General features: G+C 39.9%; 2 protein-coding genes across 2 annotated transcripts in view; one reads left to right on the top strand and one right to left on the bottom strand.

Moving 5' to 3' along the window:
• The first annotated feature begins 17498 nt into the window (after positions 1–17498).
• On the top strand, positions 17499–19663 carry terb2 (telomere repeat binding bouquet formation protein 2). The gene is made up of 7 exons (XM_060859712.1): positions 17499–17667; positions 17837–17918; positions 18296–18435; positions 18663–18721; positions 18805–18890; positions 19052–19140; positions 19389–19663. Exons 1-7 carry the CDS (start codon positions 17604–17606, stop codon positions 19517–19519), a joined length of 651 nt encoding a protein of 216 aa, XP_060715695.1. The 5' UTR covers positions 17499–17603; the 3' UTR covers positions 19520–19663.
• Positions 19664–20022: 359 nt separating this feature from the next.
• cnep1r1 (CTD nuclear envelope phosphatase 1 regulatory subunit 1) overlaps positions 20023–20998 on the bottom strand; it is a 4718-nt gene continuing 3742 nt past the window's right edge. Inside the window, exons 5-6 of the mRNA XM_060859713.1 lie at positions 20649–20703; positions 20023–20569 (exon numbers count right to left, since the gene is read on the bottom strand). Coding sequence (XP_060715696.1) covers positions 20528–20569; positions 20649–20703 — 97 coding nt within the window. The 3' untranslated portion in view covers positions 20023–20527. The remainder of the gene's footprint in view (positions 20570–20648; positions 20704–20998) is intronic.

Raw genomic sequence — 20998 nt, 5'->3', positions numbered from 1 at the left:
ACATCCTCAAGGAGCCTACGGCTGTGATTAATCACATGACCTGCTGCCTTAAGATTAACTCGGCTGCCTTGAACTGCGGATCCACATGCTCAATCATACACACATAAATAAACAGATTGGTCACGTGCAAGAAAACAGGCTGCATGAGTAAACGTACAGAAAAATAAACACAGTCACAGGGAATGAGTTAGAAACCAAGCTAAAGAAACCATCCAAAGAAATATTCCAGTATTTTTTATTTGAACCATGACACAGTGAACTGGGTGTACCTTCGGACATACGACTTCAAGGCTAGGTAGAAAACTACAGAAGGGATTTATACCAATGTAACTGACTGCAGAGTTTGAGCATAAAAGGGCAAAATGATCATAAGACACAACCGTAGGCTTAAAGCAAACAAATCTTGACGGTCAAATCTAGAAGAACAAGTAAAGAAAGTGAGAAACTATATAAAGGCTTTGATATAAAATTGGAAAGACTTTGTATCGAGCTTTTGAAAACTTACAAGTATATAAACAATGAGTAAAAAGTGAGTCCAAGACAGCCTTGAGGATCCTACCCCCTGCCCCAGGAATATACAACAGGGGTATAAACACCCAGGCTAATTGTCCTTAGCCTAAGCTAGGACAAGTGTAAGGGATTAATCAGAACGTTGTTTCTACGTAAAGCTGACGCCATGGTGGAGGTTTACTACCAAGTTGGAACCGAAATAGAAGTGACAGGACTTGAATCACAGGACAAAGAGAGCGATTTGCAGTGATTTATGACTGATATCCCGTGGAGTCAGGGCAGAAGTTTGCGAAGAGGAAAAGCTGATGCAGGAGACGGTCAGAAGGGATGAGCTGCTGTGCTGTTGAGTTCCAGAACAGGTGGAACCAGCAGGGTAATGAAGCAGACAGCCAGAGCAACGCCACCATCTTTCTTTTTCTTTGTCCTCTTTGACCTGCTACCTTCCACAACCCTGACAACTTCTGAGTAAATGAGTAAAGTTTTATTTACTACAGAACATGATTTTTTTTTTTTTTTCAAAACAAGTTATGCTCTGATTATAATTTACATTACAGCAGCTATAAACCGTCAGCCCTATTGGCTAACACTGGAGACTCCTTCCACATGTGCGTTTCCTTACGTAAACCATCACCATATCTACAGTATGCCAAAGATTATGAGTCTTAGCAGTAAATCTGTTTATTACTATTATGTGACAGGCCCACCATACAATTCCGTGTGAATGAGCTGTTGCTGTAGAAACAAAAAAATGATGAAATATATTAATAACGTATTTGTCTACGAGTAGATTGACATCAGAAGCCTGTCACAGCAACCAGCCTCAGAAGTTGTGGGATGGGATGTGGTAGCCTAGTGGTTAAGGCGTTGGGCTACCAATCGGAAGGTTGTAAGTTCAATTCCTACATCCACCAAGCTGCCACTGTTGGGCCCCTGAGCAAGGCCCTTAACCCTCAATTGCTCAGTTATAAAAAAATGTAAGTTGCTCTGGATATGGAATGCTGTAAATGTAAGTTCAGTAGCAACCAGTAGTTACTCATCTATCATTCTCTCTTTAGGTTGGTTACTTGCTTTTGCTGACCCATGAATTTGCAATTGGTACATACAAATGCATCAGTGTGCCAGATGAAAGGAGAACATTTAGATTTCCAAACATCTCAAGTACAAAGACCACAGAATAATTAGCAAAAATGAAGGACAAGGAGTTCTGCGACAGATGCTACGGCGTCCACAGAGCCCTGATCTTATCGTCTTCGAGGTTGTTCAGGGATCTGCAGAAGCTCGCTAGTCTCGAGTTTCAAAATAAACTGTGTGCATTTTTGCAAAATGCCTGGAATGACTGACTGACTAATAAAACTGCAGGAAAGTATCATTGAATCATTGATTTTTTTTTTGCTAGTATTTATACAAAATTTATGGTCTCTAAATTTATTTATAAATAAACTATGTATGTAAACTAATTTATTTAGATACAAATTATGGAGAAGTCGTGGACTAATGGTTAGAGAGTCTGACTCCTAACCCTAAGGTTGTGGGTTCGAGTCTCAGGCCGGCAATACCACGACTGAGGTGCCCTTGAGCAAGGCACCGAACCCCCCCAACTGCTCCCTGGGCGCCGCAGCATAAATTCCCACTGCTCTGGGTGTGTGTTCACGGTGTGTGTGTGTTCGCTGCTGTGTGTGTGCACTTTGGATAGGTTAAATGCAGAGAACGAATTCTGAGTATGGGTCACCGTACTTAGCCGTATGTCACGTCACTCAATTTGGCCACTTTTTTAATTTAGATGTGCATAAACACACCAAATAAACTGCAGCCCTGCAGGTTAAAAAAAAGCCAGAGAAGAAAAGCATTTAATTAAATACAGATATGCCAGTGATGGCTTCTACCATCGCATGCATGGCGGCCTCGCACCCAGTCTATCATGGTGTTTCCATGGTGATAGGAGCACAGGATTTTCTGCACTTCCAGTGGTGCTTTGGAAATCCCCTTTGGGATATTAAGCATCCTTAGGGACAGAAAGCCTTAGCTGGTACTCATGGCTAGTCACATGTATATAAAATATATCTGTATGCACGTGACGGTTAGCTGGCGGACACAATCAGTGCTCCGTGTCAGCCAATGAATGATGCTTTTTAGATTGATATGGTCACTCAGTGTTATTGCGTGGCAGGAAGGAATTGTTTGGGAGGTGGAATGGAGAAGGTCTGCTGTTGCCATGGCACCAGCACATTGTGCGCAGCGAGCTTGAAAAATTGCGACATGAGGGTTTGCTTTCTCTCTCTTTTTCTTATTCTCTCTGTCTCTATTGCTCTGTAGATATCCTGCGTAGATATCTAACACTACACTACAAAGCTCTGATGAATTATACAGCCATGCCTCAGCCACATATACACACATGAACAGCGTATTTTACAGAACAGGAACGTGAAACAATGCTTTCTTACAGAAAACCCAGACACCCCCCACACCAGTGATCACCAAACCTTCTCCTGGAGCTCTATATCTTATAGGTTGTTCGTCACTATTTTAAACTGCCTTCCCATTCACTCGTATACTGTACATCTAAATCTTGAACATCGTGTTTAATTTATGAGTAGTTTGCTGAGACAGGAAGCATTTTGCATGTGCCTTTTTTTCTGAGCAATGTTTTTGGACATCACTATAATACAATATGGTAATAAAATCAGATGAAATGTAAAAGTGGAGAATGATGGATACCCATCCGTCTGGCAAACGTTATATATAACGGGTCTCCGTTGTTTGAGAAATGCTTCAGAAAACTGCGTTGGGACGCCACACAAAACAAAAACAAAACTAACGTGTAGCCAATGAGCAGAAAGGGGCGTGTCTTGTTAATATGGGCGGAGAGAGTGTTCAGTGCGCATGTGTGACATTAGCAGAAAGCGGTTTTAACATTGACATGGAGGATAAAAACAAAGAAAGAAAGCGATGAAAGGCTTACGATAAGGTAAGAAGTAGGACGTGTTAATATAGGATCAGCTTTCCAGCGCTGGAGAGAACTGAAGGAGCAGGAAGGCCTGCGATGGGACGCCGAGGTACTTTTTGTGTGTTTTGTGTGCTTGTGTGTCATTTTTGCTTGTTTGTTTATCTACAGTCGTATTGTTCTTCCCTTCAGCTATGATAAAGACACACTTCTTTCCATTTGTTGCCTGGGTTACGTATGTATGTGTGGGTTGTAGCTATCGATACAGGGGTGGGACCCATTTGGGTTAGGGGTGTGTTTGTTTTGGTGATTTCAAATGTCAACATTGGCTTTCAAACAACGGAGACCCCACCTTTAAGCCGGGTAGCTACTGAAGCTCATGTAATAGGTTAATCAATGCAATGTAGCATCTAACATTAAGAGCATTTCTAATACACATACCTATGTTTATTTAGCATCGTTTTGCACCATATCTAAAATCTCTTAGAAGATTAATTACAATTTATAAATATGCGTTACGGTATAGACACAAGATGGCAAAAATATAACGACGATCATCCTTTTACTCTGCAAAGATATTTAAATTACGTACACTATACGATTGCGGTTACAACGATCTATGGGAAAACTATAGTATAGTGCAGCTTGTAGACATTATATTATGAGATATAATGAAATACACTAACACACACACTGCTGAGAAGTATAGTACTTCATAAGAGAAAAGCGGTTGTATATCACAAGAGCACAGGTTTAGAAATGTACACGGATCACGCATCCCTGGAGTCTATTTATAAGCCTCACGAGAAACAGAGCGTCGGGGGGCAAATGCAAATGTGACCCTTCTTTAACTGACTTTGAGCTCTATATCATAGAGAATGGATTAGGACCAAATAAAAGCCATAACCATAATAGTGTGTTATTGATTTATTCATATATTTATTAAAAGGAGAAAGGAATATAACGACAGAAGGTCTGAAAGAAAAGTGTTTGTGTTTATATGCATTTTTTTTTTAATCCTTTCTTTGTTTACTGTAACACGAATGCCTTTATCGGTGCCAATATTGGAATCAGGAAGGATTAAGTGTATCCCTCCTGCACTGTGAGTGTGTGTATTGTTAGGGAGCTGGAGAGGGTATATTTCTGCTGCATCACCCATTTCTGAATGGCCCAGTCAAGGTCAGCCAATCAGGAGGGAGTCAGAGTCTGTGGACTTAGAAATCTGAAGCAGCACCTGTACAATACACACGAACACAAAGACACACTCTTTTTGCACATCCACAAACACACAAAATCAGCATGCGGCATGGTCCAAAAAATATATACAGGTGCATCTCAATAAATTAGAATGTCGTGGAAAAGTTGATTTATTTCAGTAATTCAACTCAAATAGTGAAACTCGTGTATTATATAAATTCAGTACACACAGACTGAAGTAGTTTTTAAGTCTTTGGTACTTTTAATTGTGATGATTTTGTCTCACATTTAACAAAAAAACAACCAATTCTCTATCTCGAGAAAGTTTGTTCATTTACTGTATACAGTATGTACTCATTACTTGGTTGTGACTCCTTTTGCTTTAATTGCCGCCTCAATTCGGCGTAGCATGGAGGTGATCAGTCTGTGGCACTGCTGAGGTGGTGTGGAAGCCCACGTTTCTTTGGCAGTGGCCTTCAGCTCATCTGCATTTTTTTGGTCTCTTGTTTCTCATTTTCCTCTTGACAATATGCCATAGATTCTGTAATGGTGTTCAGGTCTGGTGAGTTTGCTGGGACACCAACACCACGGTCATTTAACCAACTTTTGGTGCTTTTGGCAGTGTGAGCAGGTGCCGAATCCTGCTGGAAAATAAAATCAGCATCTTTAGAAAGTTGCTCAGCAGAAAGAAACATGAAGTGCTCTAAAACTTCTTGGTAAACTGGTGCAGTGACTTTGTTTTTCACAAAACACAGTGGACCAACACCAGGAGATGAGATTGCACCCCAAATCATGTTAACATGCTTGGATACAGCACTCTATGAACAGCTTCTTTGGCAATGAATGTTTATGGCTTACTCTCCTTGTGAAGGGTGTCAGTGATTGTCTTCTGACCAACTGTCAGATCAGCAGTCTTCCCCATGATTGTGTAGCCTAGTGAACCATATTGAGAGACCATTTTGATGGCTCAGGAAACCTTTGCAGATGTTTTTAGTTGATTAGCTGATTAGCACGTCACCATATTCAATTTTTTTGTGAATTGGTGGGTTTTTGTTAAATGTGAGCACAATTAAAAGAACCAAAGACTTGAACTACTTCAGTCTGTGTGTACTGAATTTATATAATACACGAGTTTCACTATTTGAGTTGAATTATTGAAATAAATCAACTTTTCCACAACATTCTAGATTATTGAGATGCACCTGTATACATATTTGGCCAGAATCTGAATCCTGCTACAATAATAAAAGTTGTAGGAACCAGTTGTCTATAATTATGCTACAGTAAAAGCCTCCTCTAACACAATCTTAAACAGGATGGTATTGGATCTGGTTTGGAAATACAGGTTGAAGGACATAGTCTCAAGAAGCGAAGCTATCGTTTGGGCTAAACGAAGTAGGATCAAGAAGTCCAGGAAGAATCCGTTGAGTATTAGGGAAGCACCCAACGTTAATCTTTACTCTACACAAGCATACTTCTGATCTAGCTGAACCAATTAAGATGACTGAATCCTCATCCCTGTAAAAGAGCTAGGTAAAATTGTTTGCAGCAACATGGTTTGCAGCTCATCACTAGAAACTGAATCCCTTCGTGCTATCCCCAGAAATGCATGCTCAAGTCAAGCTCTTATAATCTCCCTGGAGAACTCGTCTGGCAACACACATAGCCTTAGTGTAGTCCTGATCGACTAATTATCCTTCACGCTTCAAGTCATTGTGGTTTCTCGTTTACATTGTTAGGATCTTCTAGTCGATTCTTTCCACTGAGGCCGCTCAGGTTCTTGCTCAGTGCTGGTCAATTCAAGATTGCAGCGCTGCATCATGGAAGGTCTTTCACTGTATGCTACCAACCATTACATCTCTTTCAATGATGTCTACCACTCTCTACCACTTTGTGACGCCTTCACTGGGGTCATACAGCTTCCATTATCAGATTTAAAACACAGATCCTAACATGTAATGTGGTAGCCTAGTGTTTAAGGTGTTGGGCTACCAATAGGAAGGTTGTCAGTTTGATTCCTACATCCAACAAACTGCCACTGAGGGCCCCTGAGCAAGGCCCTTAACCCTCAATTGCTCAGTTCATTCATTCGTTCATTCATCTTCTACCGCTTATCCGAACTACCTCGGGTCACGGGGAGCCTGTGCCTATCTCAGGCGTCATCGGGCATCAAGGAAGGATACACCCTGGACAGAGTGGCAACCCATTGCAGGGCACACACACACACTCTCTTTCACTGACACACTCACACACTAAGGACAATTTTCCAGAGACAATTTACCACCCAATCAACCTACCATGCATGTCTTTGGACCGGGGGAGGAAACCGGAGTACCCGGAGGAAACCCCCGAGGCAAGCAACATGCAAACTCCACACACACAAGGCAGAGGCGGGAATTGAACCCCCAACCCTGGAGATGTGAGGCGAACGTGCTAACCACTAAGCCACCGTGCCCCACTCAATTGCTCAATTGTATAAATAAAAAAAAAAGAGATAAAAAATGTAAGTCGCTCTGGATAAGGGCGTCTGATAAATGATGTAAAGTCAAAAAACATATCTTACCAAATACTGCACAACATTCTTGACAAACCCTTAGCATGACTCGATCCACCTTCTCTTAATTTACAAAGGAGGCTTGCTCTCTGTATACTAACACCCAGTTGGTGTTTTGACTTCCCCTGACTGTCTTCAAAGATAAAAGACCCACCTCTTTAGTTAATAGTCTTTAGAGGCTCAGCGGTGGAGTATTGTGGCTCAGTTGCCATGTAAAGGTCCTTGAGCAATCCTGTATCCTATCTCAATTGTAAGTCACTCTGGTTATAAATAGCTATATAGATTTCAGCCGCAGCAGCTTATCCTCATGCTAGTAAACTTGGTCTAAAATCCCCATTACCTTTACTCACTTACAAGAACTGCAAAAAGTTGTAAATACAAATGTCTGGAAGCCATTCAGCAGTTACTCTTTGTTAATTAATATCTTTTCCATCCATACCAGTGTAGCTTCTCTTCCTGTTGTACAGCTGCATTAACCAATAAACAAGACAAGAACATTAAGCAAATTATCTTCGATGACAGATCGAGTCTTTAATTCAATATCCAGAGCCAAAGTAGCCAAAGTAACCGGTATTGCGGTGCTTTCAATTTTATTCCAGGACATTGCACAAGAACGATAGGATTTGACTTACCAAAGTCACAGAGAGGTGATATACAGTATGTAGGAATTACTTTATGGTTAAATATATCTAACGGCCTAGGTCTACTCTTTACCTAAAAGCTAATTTCACTTTTCTATTTGAAACCTTGACATTCATGGCCTGCTAAAACCTGAGAGATTTAGATGAAATACGTCAAAATACAGAGAACAAGTTACAATGCTTTAAAGTACTAGCGATGGCTTACACATCCAACCATGCATGTTCCAAATGTCTCTCCCAGAATTTCTGAGTCACAAGGCCTCTCAGCTAACAACAGTCAAAAGTTGTTCAAAATCCACATCGGTTTCTTCTGTTCTTATTTTACCTTGTGGTTATGACTGAACATATTAATTTGGCCTGACAGTCCTCATCTAGGGGGGCACTGTGGCGTAGTGGTTAGCACGTTTGCCTCACACCTCCAGGGTTGGGGGTTCGATTCCCGCCTCCACCTTGTGTGTGTGGAGTTTGCATGTTCTCCCCGTGCCTCGGGGGTTTCCTCCGGGTACTCTGGTTTCCTCCCCCGGTCCAAAGACATGCATGGTAGGTTGAATGGCATCTCTGGAAAATTGTCCGTAGTGTGTGATTGCGTGAGTGAATGAGAGTGTGTGTGTGTGCCCTGCGATGGGTTGGCACTCCGTCCAGGGTGTATCCTGCCTTGATGCCCGATGATGCCTGAGATAGGCACAGGCTCCCCGTGACCCAAGGTAGTTCGGATGAAGCGGTAGAAAATGAATGAATGAATGAATGCCAAGCCCACACCAAAGCAGTGTATAACAAATGCAAAAAAAAAAAATGGTTTTATGGCCAGTAATCACCTAAAGCATGTCCTAGGGTCATGGTGGCTAAACTAATAAACAGGGATTTCCAGTTATAATTGGTAGTGCTGTTGTCATTAAAACTGGTCTTAAGACAAATGAATGGTCTTTATCTTGTCATTGGATCTGGGATATTTTTTGATATCCCAAATAAGATGTGCCAAAAAGCTACGTCAGACTTGGACCCAGGATATGACTATTAAAACATTTTGAGATGTATTTGGGTGATGCACCGTACGTCTGGGTCTTTGTGCATGTTTGGATAAGGCTAAGGCTGTTTTGTAAGCCCAAAAAGAAACAGACCTCCGTGTTTAATAAAAGCAGATGAATAAAAACAGATGCTGTGGAACATCTTGATATATTATTGACGGACTATTGGCCAGGGAACAGGAAGAGAAGTTAGTACGTACCAGAGTTGACTAAGTATTGTTTATTATAATGACAAGGCCATACTGAGCAGACAAACTAACTACCTTATTTGGCCTAAAAGTATGTCATACAGTTACAATGAATAACCTTAATTTTAGCCTGACATAATTTAAAAATGACTGAAAAATCAACATTCTTTTATAGCTCTGCTCTTTCTGAGACACCGACTCATCAGAGACAACTAAGAAGTGTCCTCAAAAGCACCTCAATTCACCAGTCTCACAACTGTACAGATGAACATTCAAAAACACACTTTATCTTCGGGCCTAAGGAAGAAGTGTCTCAGTGACCTCAGCGACGTCCTCTTAACGGTCCAAATAGCCTTATTACCCTTAGTCACCACGCCTTTTGCTAATTGCTGTGCTACCCAGGGGTACTCACACAACTCACATTCATTCCGACAAGGTCTTCTTGGTCCTACAGTGCAATAACAAGCAACAACACACTTACTGTTGCTGACATTCTGAGACAGATAAAACTTCCTGGAGTGGAGTTTAACCGGTAACTGTCTCAGAGATACATTTAGACTGTGGTAGGAATTTTGTGGTAGGAGTCTGTGACAAGTTAATAAACTCCATCTGAGTCTATACCAGATAATTCTGTTCCCATGGGACACCATGGGTTGCCTTGTGTTTATTTAGAGCCTGTGAAATCTCCCCTATATATTAGACTTTCGCTGTTGTTTACAATGCCAAGTCTATGACTATAAGTGACTGAGATTCCCAGTAGAACCTGACAAAAAAGGCATGTGAGTGAAGTGACGTGACATACGGCTAAGTACGGTGACCCATACTCAGAATTCGTTCTCTGCATTTAACCCATCCAACCCATTTAACACACACACAGCAGTGAACACACACACACCGTGAACACACACCCGGAGCAGTAGGCAGCCATTTATGCTGCGGCGCCCGGGGAGCAGTTGGGGGGGTTCGGTGCCTTGCTCAAGGGCACCTCAGTCCTGGTATTGCCGGCCCGAGACTCGAACCCACAACCTTAGGGTTAGGAGACAAACTCTCTAACCATTAGGCCACGACTTCCCACTAAACTAGAGGATAGAGGAACTAGAGGATTTGTCAAGTTTTCTACAGGAGCAGCTAACATTAGTGTAGTGTGTCTGCAGGAGTTGGCAAGGTTGGTTAAGACTCTCTGCAGGACCTGGTAGAATTGGTCTAGACTAGAGTGCTTGCAGGAGCAGTCCTGTGGAGGTGCAGGTACCTGGTCAAGGGTGTTTTGGGAACCAAGTGAATTGGTCTAGAATGTCGCCAGTAGCTGGGAGAATTAGTAAACTTTTAACAGGATTAGTCAGATTGTGGGAATTAAGGTAAAATGTGGGGTAAAATGTCTAGATTCTTCACACGTGTCTGTAGGAGACTGGGCAAAAATGTCTGCAAGAGCAATCAAGCTTGGTAAAAAACAAACTGTGGGGAACTGGTGGAATTGGTCAAGATAAGACTGATTATCAGCTTCTGTGGCATGGATGGGTCATTTCAAATACATGATCAGATTGACTTCGCTCTTGAAATTTGTTTATAATAAAAAGAAATGCATTTGTCAACTGGACCCATTTAGTAGACGGGTGCCATTCATGCTAAGGCAGAACAGTTGTTCCCACCTTACTTTTGAGCTGTACACGTGTTAGCATTACACTTCCTTTCCCACATATCTCACTTGTGGTTTAAAATAGAATGTTTATTTCCGTGCTCTGCCAGCTGAGAATTTGATCCGGGAAGAGTTACAACGGAAAAGACGGCAGGTGAAAGAGATGATGACACTTCAAAGGTGAAGGAGAGAAAAAAAACAACGATCCGGCAGTGGCCTTAATCCAAAAACACCTGCAATGAACGAGGTTCCTTTGAAGCCGTTCACCAAGCTGATGTTCTGGCAAATGTTCCAAAAATTAGCAGGCACAGCATTTCCATTTAAAACAAACAGCAGTCTGCACATAAAGAGGGAGGGAAAATGTATTCGGCAGCGGCATGATAAAGCCAGTCCACTGTAAGTATGTAAGGATATTCAGTTATGCATCACAGACACCTCAATATATTGTCGAACAGTTCAGTTTCATTGTATTGCTGTTGCGCGTAGTTTTATGGTTGTACTTATTTCAAAGGCCTTATTTTTTTTCCAGCAGACTGACATTTTGAACCATTTTGCTACTTATTCCACAGCAAGAGATGAGGGAAATAAATTTATTTTTAAAACTTAATAAGTACTCCGGTTTCCTCCCCCGGTCCAAAGACATGCATGGTAGGTTGATTGGCATCTCTGGAAAATTGTCCGTAGTGTGTGATTGCTTTAGTGAATGAGAGTGTGTGTGTGCCCTGCGATGGGTTGGCATTCTGTCCAGGGTGTATCCTGCCTTGATGCCCAATGACGCCTGAGATAGGCACAGGCTCCCCGTGACCCGAAGTAGTTCGGATAAGCGGTAGAAAATGAATGAATGAATGAACTTAATAAGTAGGACAATGAGTAAGATATATATTGACATCGGTTAGTACAGGTAGCTTTTCTTGGGTCAATCAATCAATCAATCAATAACATAATTAGTATTTTCTGTAAATAAATTACATTTACACTATGACAACAATTCTTTTTGAATACTTTGGTCATTGTCTTAAAGTCGGGGTGCATGATGTTTGAAATCCAATGTTGACATTTGAAATCACCAAAACAAACACGCCCCTAACCCAAATGGGTGTCACCCCTGTTTTGATAGCTCCGCCCCACACATACATACGTAACCCAGGCAACTATTATGGCGGAACCTGTTGGGGCGGCTGGCCGAGGGGATATTTTTTATCAATAAATTAACTTAATGAGTAATACTATGGTAATACAAATGTGTTTTTGTAGTACTGTGTGTTTTAGCGTGAAAGGTTTAGCTCCGTTTCACGTCCAAGACGTTCAGTTCTCTCCAGCGCTGGAAAGCTGATCCTATATTAACACGTGTCCTGCTTCTTGCCTTATCGTAAGCCTTTTTGCGCTTTTTGTTTTTATCTGTCATGTCAATGTTTCAATCGCTTTCTGCTAACGTCACACATGCGCACTGAACACTCTCTCCGCCGCATATTGACAAGACACGCCCCTTTCTGCTCATTGGCTACACGTTTGTTTTGTTTGTCGGCCCGACTCGGTTTTCTGAAGCATTTCTCAAACACCGCACCTTTAAATATCCATGCATTCGGCAACTACAAAGACTTTAATGAAAAAAAAATATATATATATTTTCTCAGTAGGTTTAGCAAAATGCTTTTAAAGGACCCCAATACCTTCTTTTGGTTTGGGTAAGACATACTGAGTTTTTTTTTAATTAACTTTTTGTTAATATATATTTTGTTCAGTGGTAAAGAATACTAATGTGAATCCTACTGAGATTCAGAGAAAATAGCCAAGTTTTTTGACTGGTCCTGGAGAGCTCACAATGATCTCTCAGCTGATCAATGCCACGGTTGGAAATGCAGCAGTATTTTATCGAACATGTGAAGCAATCGGTTACAGTGTATAGATAGATAGAGCTATGAATTTCCCTGACCTAACCTTGACCACTATATTCATTCATTCATCTTCTACCGCTTATCCGAACTACCTCGGGTCACGGGGAGCCTGTGCCTATCTCAGGCGTCATCGGGCATCAAGGCAGGATACACCCTGGACGGAGTGCCAACCCATCGCAGGGCACACACACACACTCTCATTCACTCACGCACTCATACACTACGGACAATTTTCCAGAGATGCCAATCAACCTACCATGCATGTCTTTGGACCGGGGGAGGAAACCAGAGTACCCGGAGGAAACCCCCGAGGCACAGGGAGTGACCACTATATATAAATCTATAAACCAATACACACACACACACACGTATCAATACATCCTCTTGAACGAGAACAACGCTCTGTAAATAAATGAAATTAACTATTTTTATTGTTAAAAAAATCTTCCAAAATTTTTCATAGGAAACTGTACGAATTCATTTTCATGGCTGAATCAGTAAGCTGTCACATGGTTACAGTGGAATTTAACCGGAACCGTGCCAAGCACATCACACACCAGCCAAATTTGGGAGAGATGAGTCCCAGTTCATCAAGAGATACAAAGATCAGATAAGATCAGATTCAAAACACACTGAACACACACTAATATTAACCCCATTTCGGCCACCTTAGACTTTATGTCAAACGTCATTCCTGCTTTGTCTGTTCTGGCATCCGACGGCGTGACAGCTTTCGGGCTTGGTGACAAACTAATTTATCATTAATGAACGTACAGTGCAGGCTGTATATCTAGTGGGTAATTGGAGTCAGTCTATTTTTGCTCACCACTGGGTCTTCCGTCGAGTCCGACGTGATGTCAAACTATAAATAGGCCAACCGGCATTTCCTGTACAAAGCAGTCACTTTTCTCACTCATCACATTTGTCACCGAACGTACACGCTTCCTCCGAGTACTTCCGTTTCTTCTTTGAATTCTGTATGTATTCAATGTTGTCAAGGGCCTTGGCACAGATTCGAAATGCCTTTAGATAGGAATTCATCAGAGTTCCTTCAAAAGATATTTCCTCTGTTGGCGTTTTGGCATTGGTGACGGAGAAAGCTGTCGAACGCTATTTTCCTCCTAATCAAGCCATTCAGTAGGCATTTGAACCCTGTAGGTATGGGCGGAGTCATTCTGGAAGAGACCGTGCCCATCACGGTAGAAATTTTCCATTATCAAATAAAGTGGATCGCTGAGAAGCACAGTATGATGCTTTCCTCTAAGGGCACAAGTAACATGCGAGTAACATAACTAAATGAAACCTGAGGCATAATAAATTCACTGGATTTTCCTTCAATCTGTCGCCCATCTGCGCGTATCGCGTTACGTATAACGTTCGATCGGACAGGAACGAACCGAATTATCTGCCGATCTCTTCACATCCGCTGTTTAATCGGCTAAGAATAGAAGCAGGAAGTTTGGATGATGTTATGTGCCATTATGATATCCACATTTAATGGCATGGAGAAAAGCTTAAGTGCTTTAATGAGCTTTCGAGCTTCTCTTTTTTTTAAAAAAAAAAAAGTTAATAAGACAAAAGTGCACAGCTTGTCATGCTACAGAGAATAAAGAAAGTCTTCTGTCCTGCCCTGAAGACATAGAAAACCTACTGATGGTTGTGAAGACTCATGACATTAATGTTAAACAAGCAGAAAACTTCACCAGTACAGTTGAGAATCGAGAATACAAAAGCGCCATGAGGAAGCACGATTCTCGACCATATAAGAATGATGTAAAGAGTTAACTTTAACATTTCTATTTTTCTTCTCAACCCAGTGATTTAAAAAACATCAGGTTTATTGTGTTCATGCTGTGGGGCTTACAATGGGTATATTTAACAGTGGTGGATGGAAACATGGCTTAAATCATAGCACAGGAGGCACTGTTACCTGCTGCTCTTTATGATGTCTGTTGTATTTTATCTGAGTTCTGCCAGGAGCAACTCGCCAAGGCATGAGCGATCAATCAACGAGCAAGACAACATGCCATCCCTCTGCAGTATGTTCATAGTCTGGACATAGACATGGACTCCGCTGGATGTAAACAAGGACGTAATGGCTTTACTGCTCTCAACTATGCAGGCCTGGTGCCTTATAAACACGTGTACATATAAAATGTTAATATTACATATCAAACTTACTGATTGTGCTTTTAACACAGATTAAGGACATTATTATAATAAATTCTTCTCCTAATGCAAATCCGCACACCACTGTTACAGTACAAAACGCAAGGATGTGCCATTGTTCATGTCCCTTGCTACATTCTTCCATTGTGTCATACACAGACATTATAATTTGTCAGCCTTTTTAGGACTTGAATGTTTCATAGCTGATGCTACTAATGCAGCATATGCCAGAGTGTGAAAAGCAGCTTGGGTGCATCACGGATGGTGTGAATTCACACTCATTGCAACAGCACATTGCCAGCCATTTGTATAAAAATGAGCAGTACGCTATTTAATATTAAAAACAAAAACAAAAAAAAACATTAAAATTATGTAGCTGTCAAATTTCTCTGAACTCAGACGTTTCTCACATGATCGAATACACACCATATTCAATCACACATTTACATACAAACATCACATAATGTATATTTGTGCCATATTTCGATTAAAACAGCAATGTTTCATAGCCAACCTACAAATCCACAGCCCCATAAGGCAGAAGCCACTGATTGAGCAAAGCCACACATCGGGCAGAGGCCTCTTACATAGTTGGACAAAACCTCTGATTCCCATGTTAGGCAGAGTTGTTAAAGCAAAGTCATCTTAGGGAACCAATAAATTGGGCAAATCCCAGTGTTAGGCAGAAATCCCTAGCTGGGCAAGGTCTCTGGTTGAGCAGAGGCCCCTGGTTGGGTAAACCAACAAAAAGGGTAAAACCTCTGATTAGGAAGAAGCCCCTGGGTTGGGCAAAGCCCCTAGCTGGGCAGAGGCAATTTGCAATGCAAACCAACAAGAATGACAAAACATATGATTGAAAAGATGCCCCGGTTGAGTAAAACCCCTGGTTGGGCAGATCCCTGTGCTAGGCAGAAGTCCTTGGATGGGCAGAGACACATGCTAGGGAGAGGTCCTGTAAAAAAATTAATAAATAAAAATGAAATAAACAAAAGTAAATAAATAAAAACACCATATTAGTCAAACCAAATTTTTGGGTACATCTCAATGTTGAGCAGAGATCCATGTTAATGCAAAGTCCCTGGAAGACATGAAGGGCCCTTTTTGGGTAAACGCCCTTGTTAGGACTCTGGCTGGGCAGACGTGTGCAGACGTACGCAGACGTGTGCAGACGTGTGATGTGTATGCATGTGTAATAAGTGTAACACACTTTACATAGAGTTATCTAACTTTGTCTTTAATCGAATTCCATTTTGTAAAACAAAAAAAGCTAAATTGAATAGTTATTGTCCATTTAGATATTGTCTTTCTAACAGTTAAGGTAGTTGTTCCATTAAATTATTTGTAAGCATATGTATGTGTTTATGAATGTTAGACGTATATAAATAATCAGTGCGCAGTCACCGGCAGTCTCTAAATCCTGCACTAGGCTATAGCACCATCTAAAGGCTTTAGGTGCACATTACAACAAACCTTCTGCTATTGTGCTCCAGAATCTCAGCTTATGGAACTAAAATCCTTATAAACAATGAATGTAAAATATTAATGAATTAATAATTAATTGTTAATATCATGCTATATATATATATATATATATATATATATATATATATAAGTGTATATAAGTGCGTTTTTCTACAATATACTTACTTGTGAATGTTTTTTTTAATTGAAAGAAAATTCATTTAAACATTTTGGGTTATTTTTTTATGGCTTCCATATTTGTATAAATGCTCATTATTTTAATCACCAATTTCCAATTTAACTGTCAAGCCAGATCTGTCTGTCTGTCTATCTATCTATCTATCTATCTATCTATCTATCTATCTATCTATCTATCTATCTATGTATCTATCTGTCTGTCTGTCTGTCTATCTATCTATCTATCTATCTATATGTCTGTCTGTGTATCTATCTATCTGTATATCTGTCTGTCTATCTATCTATCTATCTATCTATCTATCTATCTATCTATCTATATGTCTATCTATCTATCTATCTATCTATCTATCTATCTATCTGTCTGTCTGTCTGTCTGTCTGTCTATCTGTCTGTCTGTCTGTCTGTCTGTCTATCTATCTATCTATCTATCTGTCTGTCTGTCTGTCTGTGTATCTATCTATCTATCTATCTATCTATCTATCTATCTATCTATCTGTCTGTCTGTCTGTCTGTCTATCTATCTGTCTGTCTGTCTGTCTGTCTATCTATCTATCTATCTATCTATCTATCTGTCTGTCTGTCTGTGTATCTATCTATCTATCTATCTATCTATCTATCTATCTATCTATCTATCTATCTATCTGTCTGTCTGTCTATCTATCTATCTATCTATCTATCTATCTATCTATCTATCTATCTTTATGTCTATCTATCTATCTATCTATCTATCACCTTGAACAGATATTTCATACATCCCGACAGCATGTATAATAAACAGTATGTTTAATAAACACTTATAACACCACAAATAGAATAAATATAAAAACAGAAAGTCTTTAAACTCATTTCTCTCTTCAGACTAATTGTAGTATTCAAGTCTCCACATTATTGCTTTATTATCTCTACGTGCACGAGCTCATTACCATATTTAAACGAGTTTATTCTGTACGTGCCCGAGCTCATTACCATATTTAAACGAGTTTATTCTCTACGTGCCCGAGCTCATTACCATATTTAAACGAGTTCATTATGATAATGATAACCTACATAAAGCTGCCCGTTCACCTACCGACCAGTTTACAGATTACTAGCATGAGTAGCTCGCTAAAGATAATTAACCTGAAGTAAAACAGAAAGTTATATAGAATTAAATTATAGAATTGTTCGATAACGAATTTGTAGTGAAGAAATATGTTTAAAAACAAAACAGCTTGGTTTTCAGATAGTGTAAAAACAGACATTAGATGTTTTTGGGGTAAGTTAGTGGAGCGATTAGCCAGTTAGCTAAACTGTTAGCTAAACTGTTAGCTCGTATTAGCTAGCTAGCATGGACCTTCATTCGTGTTAAAAATTCACTGTTATATGAATTGTGAGTGATATTTCCATGTGAAACGTGTTAATGATAAATCAGTGATGTATTTCAGTTTCTCAGGACGGCGTTATAACCGACTGGAAATCAGCTGATTACCTTTTTAGTGAGGACGCTTCATGTCCTGACACTAACAGGTAATCAAAGCCTCACAAAAATACACCTATTTACATCATTATCATTGTTATGATTATTATTTACGGCGTTAAGAGGCTAAATTCAGGTTATATGAGACCTCTGTTGGTCTCTAGCTTGAACAGCAGAATGATCCCATAGATATTTACATTGTTAGCTAACTTACACCTTCCATACAGGTGACTTTACAGGTATACAGTTATTACCTACAGCTCAGCTCTAAACTGCCTTGCATTGTTTATCTGAGATGACGTGTGCAACCTCATAGCTGATGAATGTCCTAATAAACCTAATACCCTGAAACTGAATATAAGTTCATGTAGACCTAAGCACTAAGCATCCTACAGCTCCACAAGAGATGTAATACATTTTATTTCAGGATCCACGTGAGTGTCGAGTATGTGACGGATAGAGCCACGGTATTTCACAGTGCCTACCTGTCCACCTGTCAGATGCGGCAGAGCACCAAATCTGTACCGCTCGGGCATTATCTACTGCCTCCTGTTTCTGTACAGAGAGGTGAGATGAGTTATGTTAACGACCACCACTTCCAAGTTAAGGAGATTGCTTCTTTATGGTATTAGTTCCAACACAATACCAATGCAAGTCCTATAAAGATCAGAGACTGAGTTTATAATCTGAGTCGGATTATTATCTGATCTTATAATCTGAGTCGGATTATTATCTGCAGTTTAGAATCTAAAGGATTTGAAACTATTAGTATTTTTATGCCTGATCGTGTTTAGAAGTGAAAGCCCAGATTGGAAGGTTCATATGGGAGCAGGATGAGATGCTCGGTGTGACCGTGAGTATACTGTTTTGCATGGTATGAATTCTATTCGTCAGCTTTGGTTGTTTTTAACTCTTCTCTCACATCTCATTTATTAGGCACCGCACGGAAGCAGAAGATCCGAGCAGGTTACGTACATTCAAACGGATGCTAAAGGAAGTCAGACAGAGAAAGGAAAGAAAAGGTATGCAAGACTTCATTAGGTTGGTATCATATTTATTATAGTTTCTGTAAAGATGATCTGTCGTATAACAGTATTTAACAGTTCCCCCGAGTCTCATAAGACAATAAATTTCTCTGTACAGATGTATAGTATGCTAAACTAGATGGTAACATGTCTCTCAGGCAGGAGAACCGCACAAACACATCTCCATCAAGACACGAATCAGTTTGTTGTAAAGCACAACTTTATCCTGTAAACAACATGCTTTCAGGTATTTAATGATTTAAACGCTCGTTTAATCAGATAACATTTAAATTTTGTTGTTATATCAATAATTAGGGTTATTAAAGCAGAATCTAAGATGTTCCTAGGGTTCACAGGTCGACCACAAGGTGAGTCAGTTTATCTGTTAAGGATGAGCAATGAATTAATCTTCGGTAACAATGAATAATTTGTATACAGTAATTCACACGTGTAAAGTGTTGGGTTTATGATGATTCCTTCTTGATTCCTCTACAGGTTATGTCCATATTGACCAGCTAAAGAAGTTCTCAGGAGAGCTGCATGACTTCCTTCCGTCCCGCTCGGGTTATTCGGTGTCTAGACCTCACAGCAGGAGAGTTCCTTATCGCTATAAAGAGGGACACTGACAAGATATTTTAACTTATTTTAAAAGATTGACAGACTAGAATTAGAGCTTTTATTTCCAGACAATAAAGAGACAGTAAATAAGTATTTATCTTGACGTTACAGTATAATATTTTCTAATCTACACAATATACGACTGAATAAAGAAGCACATTTGTAATTATTGCTACTGTGGTAATTTAATATAATGAAAAAGATCCAGATATTTATGTTGGGGATGATGGATATTGAGTTACAATAACAATGCAGTGATTAAAAAAAATGTCAGTTTACTTTGTCAGTGTATAAAAAAAAATATTAATAATTTAAATAGAAGCCCTTTAGAAGCTCTTGGAAGTAGCTGATAGTAGCTGAGGTTTTACAAAAGTTTTAACTTTCCATCCTCGTTAAATAATTATTTTCTATTCGGATTAAAGCCGAAGATTTTCTGGTATTTTCACAGGAGGAATCCGAGCTCGGGATCGAACCGCGGTACTGTAAAAAGAACTCACTCTGAATCGACGTATACAAAATTATCACAAAAAAAGGGAACCATTTTTTATTAACGATATCAGAAAGATCCTTTCAAAAACCTACAAATATAGAAAATAAAGCAGCACATCTGGTTTTAAATAACGTACACATGCATAAAATCAAATTCACTGAATCATATCTACAATTTAAAAGACTCTTATCTGTAAAGATGTAGTTATACAATGGGGTTTAGGGTACAAAACCTATCGATTGTAACAGAGTCTCTTTCAGATGTATAAAGTCCTTTAATTAAGAGATCTGTGTATTTAATAGTTACCGTGTTAAGCCGTTTGCGTAAAATCGCAAACACTTCCCACGAGACACACAATAAAAGAACAGCGTTAGAAATACAGACACTCGATGTATGGTGAAAAGTAAAACTCTTTGTGCGAGTGTGTGTAGGGTTTTTTTAAAATAGTAGAAGTATTATATTTCAAACAAAACTGGACAGAGGAAAAAAAAAAAAAAAAAGACAAAAACATTCAGCTCCAGATCTGCTACTGGATGTGAGGCCGTGGCTTCAGGATGAGTTTCCCCGTCTAGAACGAAGCGGAAAGAGACGTCATCAAAATAAAAATCATGACTACTTGAAATAACGAAGACGAAAACAACACTCACGTCATCACAAGACATGTTGTATTCTGCTAGCACTGTCCGGCAGCGTGCAGCGATACTGCCTCGGAGTCAAGGAAGGACAGAATGAAGGAGCCGCTGTTAGAAATAACTCCAAGAATGAAATACGTCTTTAAAAGGATGCACCGAGGCCAGGCGTTCCCTGTGGAACGAGGCCATTTCCCTTCCCTGTAGAACTTTAGTTCCTATTCGGTATTTGTACAGCACAGATAATAAAAGATGTCTCACAGTAGATTCACTAAACCGAGAGGAGTATTTCATGAGCAAGCCAGAGTTGACCGCATAGAGAAGGGTAAAAAGGGGAACCTGTTCTCTTGTACATGACACTGTATATC

The sequence above is a fragment of the Tachysurus vachellii genome, chromosome 23 (assembly GCF_030014155.1).
Source record: "Tachysurus vachellii isolate PV-2020 chromosome 23, HZAU_Pvac_v1, whole genome shotgun sequence".
Classification (NCBI taxonomy): Eukaryota; Metazoa; Chordata; class Actinopteri; order Siluriformes; family Bagridae; genus Tachysurus; species Tachysurus vachellii.
The sequence above is the reverse complement of the archived record's forward strand: the minus strand, read 5'-3'. Positions and strand labels throughout refer to the sequence as shown.